The 20,068-nt window shown below is 39.2% G+C and overlaps 1 protein-coding gene and 1 pseudogene across 8 annotated transcripts in view; both read right to left on the bottom strand.

Annotated features, from left to right (window-relative positions):
• Window positions 1–3,847: 3,847 nt before the first annotated feature.
• The window catches only part of CD96 (CD96 molecule), a 98,326-nt gene continuing 82,105 nt past the window's right edge, over window positions 3,848–20,068 (bottom strand). For 3 of the 8 annotated variants that reach the window (XM_023260120.2, XM_023260122.2, XM_019839674.3), the window contains 4 exons: window positions 14,266–14,331; window positions 13,375–13,461; window positions 9,482–9,605; window positions 6,537–7,555 (listed from right to left, as the gene is read on the bottom strand). In XM_023260120.2, the coding sequence (XP_023115888.1) occupies window positions 7,447–7,555; window positions 9,482–9,605; window positions 13,375–13,461; window positions 14,266–14,331 (386 nt within the window). In that variant the 3' untranslated portion in view covers window positions 6,537–7,446. Of the gene's footprint in view, window positions 4,019–6,536; window positions 7,556–9,481; window positions 9,606–13,374; window positions 13,462–14,265; window positions 14,332–20,068 lie in introns of those variants that run through there. The other 5 variants (XM_045036913.1, XM_023260121.2, XM_023260123.2 and 2 more) reach the window with 5 other exon arrangements.
• On the bottom strand, window positions 9,544–19,682 carry LOC109503434 (annotated as a pseudogene).

Raw genomic sequence — 20,068 nt, 5'->3', positions numbered from 1 at the left:
GAAGTAGAGCTTCAGGGTAAATTCCTGAAGAGAAATTGCTAAGTCAGAGGATAACTTCCTATATAATTTTGCTAGATATTGTCAAATTCCTCTCCATAGTGGTTGTGCCATTTGGCATTCCCTTCAACAACATGTGAGGGTAGCCACTTCTCCACAGCCTTGATAAGAGAGCATGCTGTCAAACACTTGAAATTCTTCATGAATGAATGGGGAAGCAATAGTGTCTTCGTGAATTTTTAATTTGCATTTCTTTTAATATCAAGGACTGAATTTTTTCAAGTGTTTAGGTTATTTTTACAAAATATCGACAATAGCCAAATTATGGAAAGAGCCCAAATGTCCATTGACTGATGAATGGATAAAGAAGATGTGGTATACAGATACCATGGAGGGCTACTCAGTTACTCAGAGATCAAAAGAATCAAATCTTGCCATTTGCAACAATGTAGATGGAACTAGAATGTATTATGCTAAGCTGAATAAGTCAGAGAAAGAGAAATATCATATGATTGCCTCATATGTGGAATTTAAGAAACAAAACAGATGAACATAGGGGAAGGGAAGGAAAAATAAGATAAAATCAGAGAGGGAAGCAAACCATAAGAGACTCTTAAATACAGAGAACAAACGGAGGGCTGATGGAGGGGAGGTGGGTGGGGGGATGGGTTAATTGGGTGATGGGCATTGAGGGCACTTGTTGGGATAAGCACTGGGTGTTATATATGCATGTTATGAATCACTGGGTTCTACTGAAACGAGTACTACACTGTATGTTAACTAACTTGGATTTAAATTAAATGTAAAAATAAAAACAATTTTTAAAGTTATTTTTATCTCTTTTTTGTGAATCATTGGTTCATATCTGGCTCATTTTCCCACAGGTTTTTAAAACTTATTTATCCTCAATATTTGTAAATTCTTTATCACCCCTTATCTATAATATATGTTGTGAATATTTTCACCTAGTTTATCATTTGCCTTGACTTTGGTCTTTTTCATGCAAATTGCTTTATTTTTAAGTAGTCCAATGTGTCCATCTTTGTTTTCATTGTATCAGCACATACATATTTCTATAGTTATATTGGTAGTAATAGTCACAGTATATATGAACTATGACTATATTATATATAACAAATATATATGTATATGTACCATAGTATATGTATAAATATAACTATATAGTAATAATATCTATGCACTATAATAGCATATATATGTACATATATATAGATATAGATACGCACACATATTATGTATAAACATATGGTTAAGGAAATACACCATTTCTCAAGAGTTTTAAGAATGGGCACAGAATTTTGCCAAAGGCCTTTTAAGCATCTTCACCTCTTAAGAGTAATTGTATATTTTTCTTCTTAAGCCCTATTTATATGGTAAATTATGTTAAGAGATTTTCATTATTTAATCCTTCTTATATTCTTTGTATATGTAATCCTTAGGTAAGGTTTTCAAGTCCTGTAACTATGTCTCATGTCTTTGCCTCTACTGACAGTCTCCTCTCTGAAGCTTTTTGAAAATATTTCTCATACTCTGTCCCTGATATGATACCCTCTTCTCTATTCATCTCTCTTCTTTTCATATGTTTTTATTTGTTTAAATATCTGTCTCTCCCATTAAATTCTATATTCACTGAAGGCAGGGAGGGTGTGGTTCTTAGATATTTTTTATATCAGTTTCTTGAGTTTGAAATCTACAAACCCTAAATGGCCATCTAAAAGAGGTACTCAGGAACAGTGCTTGTCATACTTTTCTTTTAACTGGCCACAGAAATTAAAATCAATTCCTATTAAAATTATGCCAGATTCAGATCTATGAGGCATCAAAGCATGCCCTCTGAATCAGTGCAACAGTTTATGTATAACAAAAATCCAATGCGACCCAATTACCTATAAGAGTAGAATTATGCTGATCTCAACCTAGTGGTGCAAAAAATGGTTCTACCACAGATGGGAATCTTTTTTTTTTCTTTTTTCTCTTATTCCAGTAACTTTTTATTTTTTTTAATTTTTTTAATATGAAATTTATTGTCAAATTGGTTTCCATACAACACCCAGTACAGATGGGATTCTCAAATCTCTTTTCCTCTTCCCATTCAGCATGAGCAGATACTTATGCCTTGACCAGAAAAAGTGCAGCATAGAGAGGCTACGTCTTGTGCGTGGTTCCCAGGTTATCAGGTTCACCACCAAATCTTTCGTCAAGATTCATGTAACTGTTGTTCCATCCCCTCTGCTCTGCCTTCCCAGAACTTTTGAGTATTTTCTGGTGACAGCCGAATGGCTTTATTACTGTAATCAGTTTTATTTGTTGCTAGGACTTCTTTAGAAAGTAAATTGGGAGTCCTGACAGAGTTCATGGCGAAAGTGCACATGCACCTGGCATTTACCAAGGGTAGCTGGATGCAGCCCCATCGGTGTTCTCTTCTTTATGCTGTGATCTTGGATTTGTTACTCTGCTCAGTGTGCCTCCTTATAATCACAATCTCACAGAGCCGTTGGGCAAACATGAGGAATCTGAGTGAGCCGACCAGGCGAAGAACGTTAACAGAGGTTAGAAGAGTACAAAGTTGCCGGTGGAGGAGAAAAAATTGTATTCTGTTCTACTGTTCTCATTCCTGTGTTAATTTGCACCCGACTAATGTCCAGACCCATCACCGAAGCACTAGACCGAGTTTAAGAGCAATTTCAAAAGCGTGCTCTGGCCCTGATCTTGCCTAAGGTCCTAGTCTCCTGCTCTCTGCTCATGCTTTCCTGGCATTCTGTTAGTAATCACAGAATCCAGGAAAATGGTCCCTATGTAGGAGCTGGGAGATAAAATGACCTGTTTTCACCATCTCATCTTGTGTTTCTCTTTGGTACATCAGCCCATTTCTGCCAGTTAATGTCTTTTTCTCCCATGGTGGTAACTTTCACTCACCATTCCAGCTGTCTCTGCTGCACACTCAAGCTTTGCTGTTGTCAAAAACTCAGGCTGCGTCTGTCAGCCCTCAGAGAACAAAGTTTCTGTATTTCTGCGGAGTCAATCTTCAAGTTCAAGCAAAGCCAACACCCTTAAATCAGAACGCCAAGAGGGCTGTCCTCAAGAACCTCTTCACTTGTTCAGAGCTTCTGAGACAACATTCTTTTCATTACCTCTGGCCTTTGTCAGATTCTCTAAACTTTTTGGCTTCTGATCTTGATTAATCTTTTTTCTTTTCTTAGTCTTTTTTTTTTTTTCCTCCCACACTTTCTTGGCCATTCTACCCTCAGGGGTCAATGATTTCTACTTTTCTTTGTTTTCTGTCAACAATTTTGGGCATTAAAAAAAATCAATATTTACTTAAATGCACACAAAACATCTCTTGTCTATAGTAAAAGGAGACACCAAAGCAATGAAATATTCTGATATAATGGAGATTGATCACACTGTGGACTGGAAAATCAGACATTGGATTTCCATCATTTTGGCTCTATCACTTCTAATTATGTGATACGGGGCAAATCAATTTCACAGAGCTTCTTAACTCCTTTTTTTTTTGGTAATATGACCTCTAATGCCCACCCTAGCCAAAGGTTTTATGATTTTAAAGACCTATAATGTGAAGTTGTTTGGGCCAGCCAACCACATATTCTTCAGTTAAAACAAAACTTAGGTTGAATTTTTTTTTTCAAAAGACTATTTGATGAATGCACATTTTATCTCTCACTCTAGGCACTTGCATATAAGCCAAAATATGCCTACCTCTGGACTTGCATATGAGCCAAAATATGAACCATATTTGCACATGAACCAAAATATACCTACCTCTGGACCTTATAGGTTAATCATTGCTATAATAATGCAGTGTAACAGTTATACAATTTCAGGAGCATACAATATTTAATTTATGTACCTTTGAGGTAGACTGGAGGGTATTTGATCTAGACTGGGCTTGGCTTGGGTGGTTCTGCTCCGCTGTATGGGTCTCTCTTCTGCTTGGAGCTAGCAGGCTAGACTGAAAATGTTCTTCTCATGGTAATGGCTGAGAACAAGAGAGTGAGTCCAATCATACAAGCACCTTTCAAGTCTTGGGTTAGTTATACTCATCATATTCCACTGTCCCAAACAAATCACATGGTCAAGCCCAAAGTCAAGGGCTGTTTATGGGTAAGGAAGCAGATATTTCTGAACAAGTGCGTCTAACACACTGTGCTTTGGAAATAGGTGTGAAAATGCTTATGCATGGCTTCTTAGTGAAAATGAAGGCAGTGATGAAGACACGCAGAAACCTTGGAGATTTGACTCTAGTGTTGCTGTTTCTTTTTTTTTTTTTAAACATTTATTTATTTTTGAGACAGAGAGAGACAGAGCATGAACGGGGGAAGGTCAGAGAGAGAGGGAGACACAGAATTGGAAACAGGCTCCAGGCTCTGAGCTGTCAGCACAGAGCCCGACGCGGGGCTCGAACCCACAGACCGCGAGATCATGACCTGAGCCGAAGTCGGCTGCTTAACCGACTGAGCCACCCAGGTGCCCCTAGTGTTGCTGTTTCTTATGTGGGAAAGAAGTAATTCCACCTCTGGAGGGAGGGGCTGCTGGCTGAAGACAGGTTCTATGAACTTACACACAATTTTAAGGTGCAGGTGAGATGGTCGTGTCATTTTAGTCAAATGAGGGACATCAAGATCCCAGCCCTGCCTGGAAAGCATCTCGAGTGTCTTTATTTTGCAGATTTGTCAAGAATTCCTCTGATCCACCAAATGCGTGTCCCTCTCGGGGGTAAGCAGATACTCACTGTATTCACGCTGGAGATGAATTTGCAAATGCCGACCAGAACTTATTTCTAAGACAAAAGAGGGGCACTTCCAAGAGGAGCTGATCTAAAAACACTGTGAGACATCTGTCATAGGACAGACTGAAGAATGACATGGATTTGTGTTGTACTGTTAAGTGTCCATCCCTTTACTGAAACAATCTAAACATCCTCCAACTCTGCCCCTTCCACCCTAACCCCTCTGCTTGTTTTCATGCCTTTTAATGAGACAGTAAAATAAAGCTGAACATAAATTACCGATGACTAAGTTGTATTAAATAAAAATGACTACATATGGCGCAACAGTCATACATATATGAAGTTAGTTTTATTTATTTCTTGAGAATTAATGAGGAATTGAGGGCAATTAAGGCAGGCAAACATTAGTTTATTTTCCCATTCATTGGGCTGTATTCGTCATCTATTACTGCCTAGCGTATCACACCCAAAGTCAGTGGTGTTAAAGAACCAGCATTTATTATCTCACACCGTGTCTGTGGGTCAGGAATTCAGAAGAGGTTAGCCGGGCGGTTCTGGCTCTCATGAGGTCCCAGTCAAAGGATCAACTGAGGTTGCAGTTAACTGAAGACTTACGTGGGGGCTGGAGGAGGTGCTTCCAGGATGGCTCACTAATTGATACTTTCTGTTAGCAGGAGGCCTCAGTTCCTTGACGGATGGCCCTCTCAACAGGGCTGCCTGAGTGTCCTCACGTCACGACAACTGGCTTCTTCCAGACACAGTGGGCAAAGAGAGATCAAGGTAGAAACTGCAATGTGTTTTATGACCTAGCCTTGGAAATCGTACTCTGGTGACTTCTTATTGGTTATACTAGGCCTGGGACTGGTACTCATTTACAAGCCCGTGGAAGAGTGTGGCCCCGGATCTGAACACCTCTTTACAGTTTACACCCTAGGTGTCTTGCTTGCCTTACCCTAGCCCTGGTCAGCTACAGAAGTCAGTTGCGGTCACTATCACAGGGGACTATATAAGAGGCAAGGATCACACAGGACACACTGGAGGCTGGTCACCACAAGAAATAAGCACTTAACCAAGGTTCTGATTTTGTTTTTAATTTTTTAATGTTTATTTATCTTTGAGAGAGACAGAGCACGAGTGGGGAAGGGGCAGAGAGAGAGGGAGACACAGAATCTGAAACAGGCTCCAGGCTCTGAGCTGTCATCACAGAGCCTCACGCAGGGCTCGAACTCACAAACTGCGAGATCATGACCTGAGCCGAAGTCAGAAGCCCAACCGACTGAGCCACCCAGGCGCCCCACCAAGATTCTGATTAATGAGAAAGGACTTCCGCTGGTTCAGTAGTTCTCAACTCCGGCTGAACACTTGAATCACCCAGAAGTCCTGATGCCAGGACTTCATTCCACAGGGATTCTGGCTGAATTGTTCCAGAGTAGGACAGCCATGATGTTCAAAAAGCATCAACACACTCTCCGAGTTATTCTCACACGTAGTCAGGGAAAAGCACAAAGGAACTAAATGTTCCTTTTGAGATTAAAATCCATGCAGCATTTCCCTATCATATCTGACAGCAACATCTGTTCTTGCTTCCTAGGGCAGAGGTTCGGGGGTGGCTGAGAGGGACAAAGGGCATCAGCAGTTTATTCACTCAGGAACTATTGCTGACTACAGAACAAGTTTGGCTAACTAGGCTTCTTTTCCATCACCTTTGCATTCTGTTTGAACTATTTTGTAAAACACGGGAGAAGCAGGATTAATTCATCAATGCTAGTCTGATTTGAACCTGTATTTATTTCAAGACAGATCAAAATGTATAGATTGGATGAACGGGAGAGTCCCCAGATGAAAAAGAGAACAGGAATTACAGGATTTGGTTTGGGGTTAGGCTACCTGTTTACTCACACAACAGTTTGTAATAGTCTGATAGATGCACACACACACATACAGATAAAGCTAAGGATGAGACCATTCTTAGTGCAGATCATTTTAGAGGCAAGTGAAGTGCTACCTGTGCCTACTAGGCTACTTGGTCATTAGCTAATTTTCCCTTGGATCCTTCCTCATCCCATGGGGCAGAAGGCTGGGTGGAACATGGTGGGAGGAAGTGGGGTTGGGACTGGTGTTCTTGTGCAAGGTATTCTGTTTTCCTCCACAAGCAAAATATTTTCAGTACAAAGACAACTTGCACTTATTTGGAACTCTTGCTAGAACTTGCACATTTTCTTCTTTTTGCAATTTTCTTAGGAAATGCAACAAACCTCAGAGGTCATCACACTTTTGGTAAATAGCTCAGCATGGTGGCAGATATCCAAAAAGAAGAGGCTCTGGCATGGACATATGCTTGAAACCATTGTCGTCACCTCAGTCAGAGAACGAAAATGAAAAATAAAAACACTGCAAGTACTTTTTAACAACAGCAGTCTGATTTGCACTTCTTACATAAACAAGAAAATCTCTGCAGATTGCATTGGGTATGGGTGTGACATAACCTCTCACTCTAGCTCAATTTCAGGCATGTGCAGATGAAAGAGGGTGGGTCGCTGGGAAAACAGGTCATTCACTTCTGACATCCACTTCAGCTGCAGTACAGGCTTGGCTCGAGGGCAATTATATTAATAAAGCACAATGTCCACCTTCTTGCAGGATTCTAGCCGAGTTCTCTATGGCAAAATCTCAAGGGACTAGAGTGTCTCCATCTCATGACAAGGCAGATCACTTCCAATGGACTCTTGAATGCAAGTGTACTTGATGGGGGGTGGAGGTGGCTTGAAAGGCGGGGGTCTTTCCATGCTAGGAACAAAACATTGCTCTTTCATTGCTGAGAATGTGAGGCGGTGATTCAAGGAAGTAGGGAAGTAGGAAACAGAGCAAGAGACATGCCCACCGGTCCTCTCAGAAGTTTTCCTTGCATACCCTTCTGCTTGTTATCTGCATTATTTTAGTATCACTAATTAATATCTACATGGTATTTTATAGTTGGCAAAGCATTTTTATCATGACATTATTTAATTCATATCTAGGGATTGGATATTGTTCTCACCATTCTACAGATAATACTGAGGCTCAGAGGTCTTCAGCAACTTGCTAAAGAGAACCAGACCAGCAATTTAAGGCTTTGAACCAGAACCTACACTCTCCATGGCAACTGCCTCTTAATAGAAGAGGTGTTTCTCTTATGTGGGTTAAAACACTCCTCCGGAGACACAATTTTTAACTTCTGGGACCAAAGACTGAAGCTGTTCAAATAATCCCTTTGCCAACCTTACCCCCAGCCCTCACCCACACATTCGCTGTATACTGTGGGGATAGGTTTGAGGTGGGAAGAAAAGCTCTTCTGAATCCTTGACTTGGTTGGTACTGGATGGTTAATGCCAGAATCCCTTACATCTGAATCTGTGAACATTCTTAAAGGCATCTTTATATAATGTTTCATGTTAGCACAACTCATCTCTTTGAAGTGTATCAGGCCTCCATGTGAGCAGCACAAATGCTCCAGCTCTCTTGACATCAGGACACAGAAATACAACTGTGAGAACATTTATGTCTCTGACTCAAACACCTCCAACTCTTCTCAGTAACTCCACAGCACCTTAATCTCTCCAAAAATTTAGAGGGAGAGGGGGAGGGAGAAAGAGAGACTCTCATCTCTATATAACACAAACATCTGAATACAGAATAATCAAACAATCAATTCAAAATCTCAGATTCCCGTTTTCTCACTTTAATAAAAATATCTAATGCCTATTACCTGGCTTTCTGATGCTTTCACATAGACAATATATATCAAAAGGTGGAAAAAATTCTAAGAAATCTGCATATGTGTTTTTTTCAGGGAAATTAAGAACTCCTCAAGGTATATGGTAGCCAAAGTGTAGTCCTTGGCTAAGAGTCCAGAATTTCTGACTACTGGTTTAGTGTTTTTTTTTTTTTTTAATTTTGTTTTATTTTTCTCAGCATGAAACACTCCCTGCACATGATTATAGAATGCTCAAGGATACTTTCAGTAGAAGGTCCTGCACAGTGGGCACTGGCATCTTAGATAGTAGCCATAAGAGATGTGGAAGAGACGCTCTCTATGTTGGAGGGTCTCCTCCAATCATGGTCTAATCTGGATCCCAAATAGCCAAGTCAGAAAAGTGAGGCTTAATCTTACATGTCATTGCAGATTGCTGAGTGAAGGGAAAAGAATTTTGGAAAATATTTCCATAAGACAAAAGAGGGGCAACCCACCATTTACTTTCTTTTCTCCTTGGGGAAAAGGGAAAAGGGCGGTAAAAGCCCATTCTGCCGAAAAGCAGATGGAGTTTCTTAAAATTACCTTTCTCACTCAATTTCACACTTGAGCATCTAGGCCCAGCTGGGCCCAGGCAGTTCAGAGATGCATGAAAATGAAAAAAATAATGAAGATTAAAAGAAAAATCAGTTTTAGTTTTTGAGGTGAGGCAAGGCTCAGTTCTCATTTCATGCCCACTGACTTGTCCCATCTGACGAGTGTCACGGACTGAACAGAGGGGGACCCCAAGTCACAAGTTCTGCAACTAGTCCCAGCTGTGTGTGGTGCTCAGCAAACTGGGAAGCTTCTCTGGGCTTCCCCAAGCCTCATTTCCTCAGTTACATAGGAGGGGAACTCTGGACAGGAGTGATACTTCAAGTGCTGCGTGAATGTTTTGTACTGAGAAACCATCTCTGTTCCTGCAGATTCAGTATGATACTCACATTTCTTTCTGGTATTGACACCATTTTCTCACTCCAAGACCGAACAATGCCATGCAGAAAGAGAGCAAGGCTGCTACGATCACTGGCCAGGACATTCCGTCTTTAGGTTTATTAACCACGATACCTGCAAAGGGCAGAGAGACGAACTTTCATGTCAAACTTTGGCAACTAGAAAGCATGACTAATTGAACTCTCTCTCCTACCTGAAACATGTTTTCTGCAAGGTCCACCACTGACTACAGTTACGCTCTGGGATCATATCTATGCCTTGTTCTCACTTCTGTTTTTGAGTTTCTGAAGTTACTGTTTATGTGACTGTTTTTCTTAGAATGTTAGAATGTTCCAGAATTCATCTTTTTTTTTTTCCCCGTTTCATTTTCCTGAGGCCCTGAACAATTCCTGGCACATGATGGCAATGAAATGTTATTTGAAAGAAGGAAGAAGCGGGGCGCCTGGGTGGCTCAGTCGGTTGAGCTTCCAACTTCGGCCCAGGTCACGATCTCACTGTCTGTGAGTTCGAGCCCCGCGTCGGGCTCTGTGCTGACAGCTCAGAGCCTAGAGCCTGCTTTGGATTCTGTGTCTCCCTCTCTCTCTCTCTGCCCCTCCCCCACTCATGCTCTGTCTCTCTCTGTCTCAAGAATAAAATAAAACATTAAAAAAAAAAAAAAAGAAAGAAGGAAGAAGTAAAAGTGATAAGCTGTAGATTTGTATCCCAAATTTACTCCAGTAAAGGGAATTTTATATGTGAAATAATGCCCTACCTTTGGCTTCTCCTATTCTTTAAGGAGTCATTAAATGCTTTATGGAATTTATTGAGTGTATTAGGAGGAGGAAGAAAGAGTAAAAGGCATTATAACTGTAACATTCCAATGCCTTGAAAGTCCCAAATCGAGAAGGCCTGGGTAATACCTATAGAAGTGTATGCTCAAGAGACCATCATCTAAGACTTTTATTTAGATGTCACTTGAGGCATGATATCCAGAATAGAGAGTTTTTAATCCTTTCTACCACTGTCCCTCTGTTTCCTTCTTCCTCCTTCTCTACGTTTAGGCAATAGAAAGGGGAGAAGTGACCAAAGGAGTAAAGCAAAAGCCAGATAGTTTTGCTCTTTCTGTGGTCTGCAAAGGGTGGAAGTCAAAAAGTAAAGGGCTGGAGGGGCTGCTGGGTGGCTCAGTTGTTAAGCCAACTCAGGTCATGATCTCGCAGTCTCTGAGTTCAAGCCCCGCGTTGGGCTCTGTGTTGACAGCACAGAGCCTGGAGCCTGATTCTGTGTCTCCCTCTCTCTCTGCCCCTCTCCTGCTCTCTCTCTCTCTCTCTCTCAAAAATAAACATTAAAAAAAAGTAAAGGACTGGTAGAAATTATACCGGTGAGTAATGTAGACTGATTTTTCCTACCCCTCTGATTATAGCCACACTCAATTTATTCATTATATTTCTAGCATTTGAACACTAAGTCAAGCTGCGTGAATCAAAGAGTTTCAAATATTGTTGATTTTAGACCAGAGGCAATGTAAATATCATATTCCAGACTGTTTTACTTTTTTTCTAACATGAAGGAAGAATTAAGAAAATTAACTCTCTTAGGAAATAAGACTGTCTGATTTTACTGCAGACAATAAAAGGGGATGTCTATAATTACATAGTTACTTAATATTTTCCTTTTTGAAAAGCATTTTAAAATCATGTTAAAAATTCAAACAGTATAGAAATATAAAACTATCATGAAAAAGGAAGTGTCCTTATGGCTTTAGATGCCGGTAACCCACATTAGAGGCAAAACATTTTAATAGCTAATTATGTATCCTACTGGAAATTTTCTATGCATATCTAAGCATATACATATTATATACATATTTATATATATTATATACATATATATTTATATATAATTATGTACATTTACATATATATCATATATTATATATATTTATATTTATTATATATATAATGAATATGTATTTCTTTTCTTACAAATGAGGGCATGCTATACAAGTTGTTCTGTCACTGGCTTCTTTCTCTTAAAAAAATGCTCTTGGAATGTTTTCCATGGAGATATATAGAGCTTTATCTTATTTGATTAAATGAGTGGATAGTTCCCCAGTGTATAGACATATCATGGTTTATTTAGTTTCTTAACATTCAAGGGTTAAATTTTTCCCAGGCTTTTGTTATTTCTAGTAACACTCCAGTGAAATTCCTTATAACTTCAGATTATGTAGATCATTTGGGCAACATGTCCAGTTTATGTCAGAATTATCTGGATTAATTTTTTTATTGCTTCAACTAGATTGTCAACTGTTTGTAGGTAGAGACCAGGTTTTTAATTTCTTTTATTGTCTCAGATTTATTATACTGCTTTTTATAAAGCAAAGTCTCAAAATGTATAGGCAAAACTGGGTTCAAAATATTAGTTACCAAATCTTTTCTATGTATTACATAGCTTAGACTGTAGCCATATGACATTGTCATGTTTATGACACACACCTAGAGACTTAGGATGTTCCTGAGGCTCACCCTACCTCAGCCTTGTCCAAGCACATGCTGAGGGCACTCTGGAAGCCCATGTAATCCTATAATGCATCCCCATTTGCTATGTTGTCTGTGCAGGTGACTAGTTCACAATAGTTCATGGGAGTAGTGGAACTGGTAAAGACTAGACTATCACAATCATAAGGGAAACAATCATACAGATGGCTAACCCAAGACTACACAAAGTTCTACTTTAGTCAAGTCAAAATTTACTAGGCTCTACACTGGTAACATGGTGGGACACAACATTTTACTCCCAAAGTTTCAGATAAATAAAAGAAAAGGTTTTATTTATTTTTTTACCTTTTAAATGTTTGTTTATTTATTTTTAAGAGCTACAGAGAAGGAGAGAGAGAGAGCAGAGGAGGGGCAGAGAGAGGCGAGAATCCCAAGCAGGCTCCATGCTGTCAGTGCAGAGTCCAACATGGGGCTCAATCCTATGAACTGTGAGATCATGACCTGAGCCCAAATCAAGAGTTGGACACTTAACCAGCTGAGCCACCCAGGCACCCCAAGAACAAAAGGTTTTAAAGGGGTCTTACATCAATGCTTAAAATGTTTCTCCCTACCAAATACAGAAAATGAGACCACTGACTTCAGGAATGTCTCAATGGAGAAGCAGGGCTCCAATCTTGCCCATCTCTGAACCAGGCAGTTTTAAGCCACCAATATCTGAAAGACACTGTTGGGCCTTCAGTTTGCAGTCCTAGTGCCGTGTTGTGCGCAGGATGGTACTCCAATGATCTGAGGACTGGATGACCTTCGATGCAAAATAAGCTGAGTACCCAACTGGAGCATTCACCAGTCAAGTGACCCCCTCCTGAAGTGAAAGACTTGATAATGCCCCTGGGTTAGGAGGGCCTTGATCTCTTATGAGATAAAACAAGAAATCATATTTCGTATTGACAAAATGTTATTAGTTTAATTATATAAATACTCTTTGTTCCAACAATCTTTCTGGTCTCAGGTATATTTTCGCAGGATAAAATGCTCTCACTACTTTTCACCTGGCTAGGTTTCCTCATTTTTCAGATTTTAATTCCAATATATCCTCAGAGGCTCCTTTCTTGTTCCCAGTAAGAATCAGATCTTTCGGTTATATTCTGACAACGCCTTGTACTATTTCATAGCATTTGTCACAAATTAATTATATGATTACTTGCTGTATGTCATCCATAACAGATTATAATCTTCAGAAGGCCAATGTTTACACAGGTCTCTTCTACGTACAAAACGAGAAAGATCTACTTCTTTCACAGTGTATATCCAACAACCGACACCAGGTCTGGCAAATGGTAGGTGCTCGACAAATTATTTGTTGAGTGAGTAAGACACACAATTTTCTAAACAGGTAAATGACTCACCAGTGATATGGATGTGACTGCTGTTAGTAGATTTGGCAGTTGTGGGAACTTCTGAAGATGTTTTGGTTGTGCTGGTGAAGACATCACCTAGAGATATACAGGACATACCCGAACTGATCCTAATAGTCACCTCAACCCCATCAAGCGGTGTAGAATCATGATTGGATTTCACTTGCTACTTGGAAGGGCTCAATTTTAATGGCCTAAATGCGCCTATGGTACCATGTATAAAGTTTTCTTAGGACCGATTTATCGCAAGGCTAGGATCTTAGGATCTAACAGCTACCAAAGGAGTGAAACCTTCTATTGGTTTAGAGGAAAAAAAAAGAGAGAGAGAGAGAGAGAAGCTGTATAGCACATATAACAAAACAATATCTGCTAAAGAATCTCCATGAGAAATTTAAGTGGCTATGGGAAAATGTCTTATGTTGGAGCCATAGAAAAATTTGACTTAGCCCTATTCTCCCAGGGTATCAGGGGTCCAGCCACTCAAAATACCAATTCTCCCACTCCAATGTGTTTGAAAAAGTCAATAAAACTTCTTTTGCAACATTTTAGTAGAAAAATCTCTGTTGACAGATCATCTCATTTTCTAATGGAAAATTAACACTTAAAATACAATTTTAATGAATTTGCTTAGCCGAGCAATGCTATTTTGTAGATTTCATTGTGAAATAAAATAGAGGAAAAAAAAATCTAAGACTTGGTCTCTATCTTCTTTGAATGATCGTGACTGGGAAAAATTTGGGTTCTATTTATTGCTGTGTTCATCATCAAGGTACACTTTTAAATACCTGAGATTGGTTTCTTACCTGTCCTTGCTTTTCCTCCTCTGCCCAAATAAAGCAGGTCATTATACTCCTTGACCCTAAATCTCCCCCAAGTACTCACCTTGAATTGTTGAGCCTACACCTGAGGGGGATGAACTGTCTGTTTCACTGGGCATCCATGGAGCTGCTAGGGGAAGAATATATTGGAAGAGTCAAGCTGTATAAGAGTTGTTATTTTATTGTCCCTTCTTGACCTTTACTTGAAGTTAGTAATTTATATAAAATAATAAAACAAAAAATATTATTAATGCATATGTAAAGTAAAATCATTGAACTACGCCGCAGCATACATACGAATGTCCCAAAATAAAGCGGGAGTTGAGGGAAAACTTGTGATCTAGATGTCTCCAATAGGGAAGGTTTTGATTATTGCCACTTAGAAGCAGGAAGAAGGAATGGAAGGAAAACACTAGGAGAGGTTCCTTTAGCCACAGAGAGTGTGTTGTAACTGTTCTCTTGTCCATCTAATGGGTGGGAGAGAATGAAAGCCCGGCTGTGTTATGGTGGCCCTTTGTTGAGAAAAGGTGCCAACAGGACTTTGAAGACCTTGGTAGAACACACATGAGGGAACAAAATAATTTGTATTTGTGCACAAGTTGACATTCTTGTTTGGCTATGAAAACTGAACTGTGTCAATAGTGAATTATCAGCCCCCTGTGGTCATAGGCCACGCTAGCTGCTGTGTGAGTCGTCTTGATGGATTCAGAAGCAAACCTTCCCCTTGAGTCGATGGCAGCAAACTCAGGAAGTACCTATGGCTTTTGAAGTAGATCTATCGACTCATTTTGCTTAGTTCCCCATCTCTGGCAGCAAAGTTCCACTTGTTGGCAGGCTGTGCATTTCAGGCCTATAGTGTAGTGTAAAATAAAATAGCTATAGTCGCACATAGTTGCAATTGGTAGAAAAACACCATGATCATTTATTTAAAACATTAGCATCTACGATTTTCCAAGTTAAGTGTCTTCTTGTGTGTCAAGACCAAAGCAAATAAGCAAAACCAAAGCAAACATTAAAAAAAAAGTCCTTAGTCCTCCTCTTTCCTGGTTCCTCCCTGGGTGCCAATGGCAGCTCAAGGTATATTATCAGGCCCTTCAAAGAGGTGTGGCTACATGCTCTCCGGGGATGGCTCACAGTGCAGTCTGCCATAGCTAATTCCACTGGGGGTCACCCCAGAAATAAGGGGGTTTTGCACGCAGCTATTTTGAGTGTGACTAGGTCAGGGAGGTACATTCTTATCTTCAGTACAATTATCTGACCCTGCACAGGTGATCTTGATTAATTTTTATTATTGCTGTTCTAGAAAGAATACCAAGGTGATGATGGACTGAGCCCTTTGTTACAAGCCCATTTTAAAAGGCTAAGCCATTAAGTTAGGGATTTGAGTAACAAATAACAACAACTAATTAAAAAGAAATTGGGACCAGGACTGGATTTAGGTAAAATTTTGAAGAAGGCAAATTGTTCCAGATAAGCTTACAAGATTTTTTTTGCCCAATATGGTGCCTCCTTTACTTATTTTTAGAGCTTGACACTTTATTTTTTATCTTTCAAAGTCTGTTTGTAAGAAAGGATGTGATAAATTAATTTATGCTGAGATATAAATAGTTGAACAAGTAGTAACCCTTTCAGGGAAGTGGGTATTAAGATTCTTTTTTTTAATTTCATGTTTATCATCAGCAAGTACATACAGACCATTTGTAAAAAACAACAGTTTTTCACCAAATCTAGAATGCCAATCTTTTCTGGTCAATATTGATTTTCTTCAGGCAAAATAACCAAGCATAGCACAATTTCAGGAGATGGTGATACCATCGGCATGATCCATGCAACTTACAAAAACGGTAGGACTTAAAATTATGCAAATTATTTGCCATTTCATAAATCTTCCTTTTTAGACTTCCAGGAATTTTCCAAGTGTAAAAAGACTCCTCAGAAAATGTGTGATAAAATTAAACATGAGAATCCGTTTAGAAAAGCAAAAGTTATTTTTCTAATTTTGGCTTTAAGATTTGTTTTTAATCTGTTAAAAAAATATAGTGGGGAGTGTGTTGAGAGAGATGAAGAAAAAGGAGCTTCCAGTTGATGGATTCAGCATGTCTGAAAACACTTAGGTAATGTAAAGAAAAAACTTTAAGAGCGAGAATGTATTATACATAAGAGTCTTTCAACGAGACAAAGAGATGAGCAATTGTTGTATCAATTGCTCCCACAGGAAAGAGGTCTTCCTGAAGAGTACTTCCTTATAGAATCCTCAGTAAGATAGAGTTGGCTACCTCTAATGATTCATCTCTCACTAACATAATACTTTTCTAAAAGCTCATCCACTTTATCATTTAGATATCCAATCTTCAGAATGTGTTCCACATTGGCTACTCCATCTGCCATCCTTAAGTTTCTTTGAGAGTCTCTCGGCAGAATTACGTTTCTACTGTCTTTTAATTGATTGAAATATTCTGTGTTCTTCAAGCCACCATGATGTGTGTTAAATACATGAGTTAATTCTCCTTTAAATCTTTTGAGACTCCATTTTAATCAAAATCCATGAATAAACGCTACTTTGACATTTGGATGATAAATACCAGCTTGATGGATAACCTTCTCAAGCACATCACCATTATCAGCCAAAAATACGAACACAGGGATGCTGTGTTTTTGGAGTTTTTCAAATAAATTTTTATATTCTTCCTTGAACATAACATTGGATTCTTCCACAATTTATTTGAATTTAGCATTGGGAAAAGCTTGTTCAACAAGGAACCTATGTGCCTTGGCATGTCTTTCTACCATAAAGGGATATTTTTCTTCTATGGTAAAAGCAGAATCAATTTTGACAACATAGTATTTTTCCTTAGTTGCAAAAACTTTCATTTTTGCAGCCGGTTTATGGTTGTCAATAATATTATGACATGTTGGGCACCTCTTCCCTTTGCAGGAAAATCTACTTAGTGCCATATCAAAGTCCATAGTTACCTGAAGATAAACTGCTACTTTTTTGATAAAGCTACAGATAATTTCTGTTATTTTTGTACGGTTTTTGATGTAAGTTGAACTTCTCTGAAATTTGGGCATCATTTTTGCATGTACATTTTTACATTCACGTTTACCAAGACTTGTCTCAGTTATCCAATCATCCTTAAGCCATTCTGAATTCTTCTGTCCCTGATTTTGTCCTGAAACAATGGCATGGGTGGCAAGAAATATTCAGAGATGCAGGGCTTGGATACAGGGATCTCAGTGATCTTGGTTGTCTACCCCATCTTCCTCTTCAGGGTAAATATGCACTGGGACAGCACCACTCCTTATACCAGGATGCAAATGTTGGCACTAATTACCATGTTTGTTCTTGTCACGACCACTTCATCTACAGATGAGACCCTCATGCTCTTCCTGACCATGAAAAAAGATGACACTCATGATCTCTGGAAAGGCAGACTTGTGTGCTATCTGTGGAGAGACCCATGATGCCCTCAGAAATTGGCATTTTGACAGAAGATAGAACTTAAAATCAGACAAACAAATCTTTAATTTGTAGCTGACCTAATCAGGACCTAGGTAACAGAATGGGAGGAGGACAGTGTTTTACAGAAGAGGAAAACTGAATGAGAAGTGATCCGAGACATATAAGGTTTTCGTATTTGAGGACAAGAGTGGCGAATTTAGAGAATCAGCATCATAGCCAACAGGGAACATCAAGACTGCAGGGAATATCGTGCAGCCTGAAATAGGAGCAGGGCCCAACACTGTTGTAGATTCTGGCATTGCTATGTCCTTGCCATTGACCCTCAACCCCTCAACTCCAGCTTCTCCATCCCCTCCGCCTATGGAAAGTAGAAGGGGTTGCTATGAAATTATTCGGCACAGTTACCAAAAGCCTGAAAAGAACCAACCAGGACCAAGGACAGAGAAAACAATGCACTTGCAAGATTTGCGAAGAAAAGTACATAAATTTTGAAGAAACAGGAATGTTTGGTCAAAGAACAAAATAAAGACCCTATGTGAAGTCATTAACAAGTACTCTGAGGCCCAGGTGTGGGTGTGTGTGGGTGTGGGTGTGGCCATGCACGTGTGTGAGGTAATGGTGAGCTTGTTGATTTTGGTAATGAGGCAAATTGGAGGCATAGGGGCCCGTGGAGACGCATATCATCTTTCTGCTTGTCTAACTTAGACAGACTGACTGAGTTTCATGTGGCTTTAGGCTCCACTGGACCCGATGGATGGCAGGGAAAACAGAAATTAAAAAAGTAATCAAGCTTCACTTTTCTGCTCCATGGCCTGATCACTTGAATGTCAAGATGCAAATGTCTCAGGATGTTATTAACCTTATATATTTTGGGCATTTAGATAGTCAGATTTGGTACCCCCATTTCATAAGTGGTTCAAGTAAAATACACATTTCTGTTCCAGACTGTTGGAAACTTGGAAGCTGGACTAGGATTAGATTCTAATATTCTCAAGTGGATAAAATGACAACAAAAGAATATATGAAAACATATACTTATAAATTAGTGAAAATGCAATGCACTCACAATCTTCTAGTGACATCCAAATATATATAAGCTACACAAAATGCATGTATAAGCAAATATCCCATTAGAATGTGTTCGGAAATACCAAGAGCCTTAGAAACAGTGTTGGTGGGTTTATTTCACCAGAAATCCATCCATTACCATTCTTTATCTGCCTGTGAACATTTCATAAATCTACTGAAATAAACATACTAGAAGGAAAAAAAATCCTATTACCAATGCCTGTCATGAATCTTGGCAAATGCATCATCTAATATTGGATGTCACATTACGGTCCAATCCAACGAGTAGAAACACGTTTCAAAAATAGTTTGGGAGTGAGCAATCAATGTTAACTTGTCGGATCCTAATGTGTTTTTGTGAATGATTATAAATAGAGCAACTCACTGTAGGGAATTTCTTTCTCTAAGCTTATGGATTAAAAATGGCAACTAGTAAACAAGATATTCTTATTTGCATAAGTAGGAATGTGGGTTTTCACTGCTGAGAAAATTTTGTTTGTTGGGTTTCAGAGTCCTTTCTTAGATTTCACATTTTCTAAGGCTCTATTATGGTAAGAATGATAAAGAGATGTTTGAGGATAAATGAAGTTTTCAGGTGGGAAAGGACAGATGTATGAAGAATTGCAATAGTTCATTTCATTACGAAATCTATCAAAAAGACCAAGAATATATTTGTGTAAATTATAAAGCACTTTTCCTGCACTCCCCTTTTAGTTTTCCAGTTTCTGGGGCAGAAAATACTTTGGGTAGTCTCTATGTTTCATAACGATATGATGCATGGGATGAACAGGAATTATTTTTTACTCTGGGCACACATAATATTGTAATAACAATTTAATTAAAGCAAACAAAAAGTTCGAAAATTCCAATTAAGTGGATCTTTTCTTTTCTTTTCTTTTCTTTTTGGAGAGAAAGAGAGAGAGAGAGCATGAGTGGTGGAGGAGGTAGAAGGAGACAGAGAGAGAGAGAGAGAGAGAGAGAGAGGGAGAGAGAGAGAGAGAGAGAGAGAAAATATTAAGCAGGCTCCATGTTCAGCACAGAGCCCAATGCAGGGCTCCATCCCACAACCCTGGGATCATGACCTGAGCTGAAATCAAGAGTCGGACGTTCAACCAATTGAGCCACCCTAGATCATTTCTTTTCACTGTGTATGTATGTATTTTCTTCCCTGTCTTTACCCACATGTACACAGATTCTTTCAATTGTTCAAGAAATATTTGCTGAGCACCTATTGTATGCCTGCCATGGCTACAGTCATTATGATACTACAGTGAACAAGGCTGGAAAAGGTTTAGGTCCCTATTCTTGGGTATCTTACATTTCAGTATAATTTCAA

This window comes from Felis catus, chromosome C2, assembly GCF_018350175.1.
Source record: "Felis catus isolate Fca126 chromosome C2, F.catus_Fca126_mat1.0, whole genome shotgun sequence".
Classification (NCBI taxonomy): domain Eukaryota; kingdom Metazoa; phylum Chordata; class Mammalia; order Carnivora; family Felidae; genus Felis; species Felis catus.
Note: the sequence above shows the minus strand (reverse complement) of the source record. Positions and strands in the feature narration are given on the sequence as shown.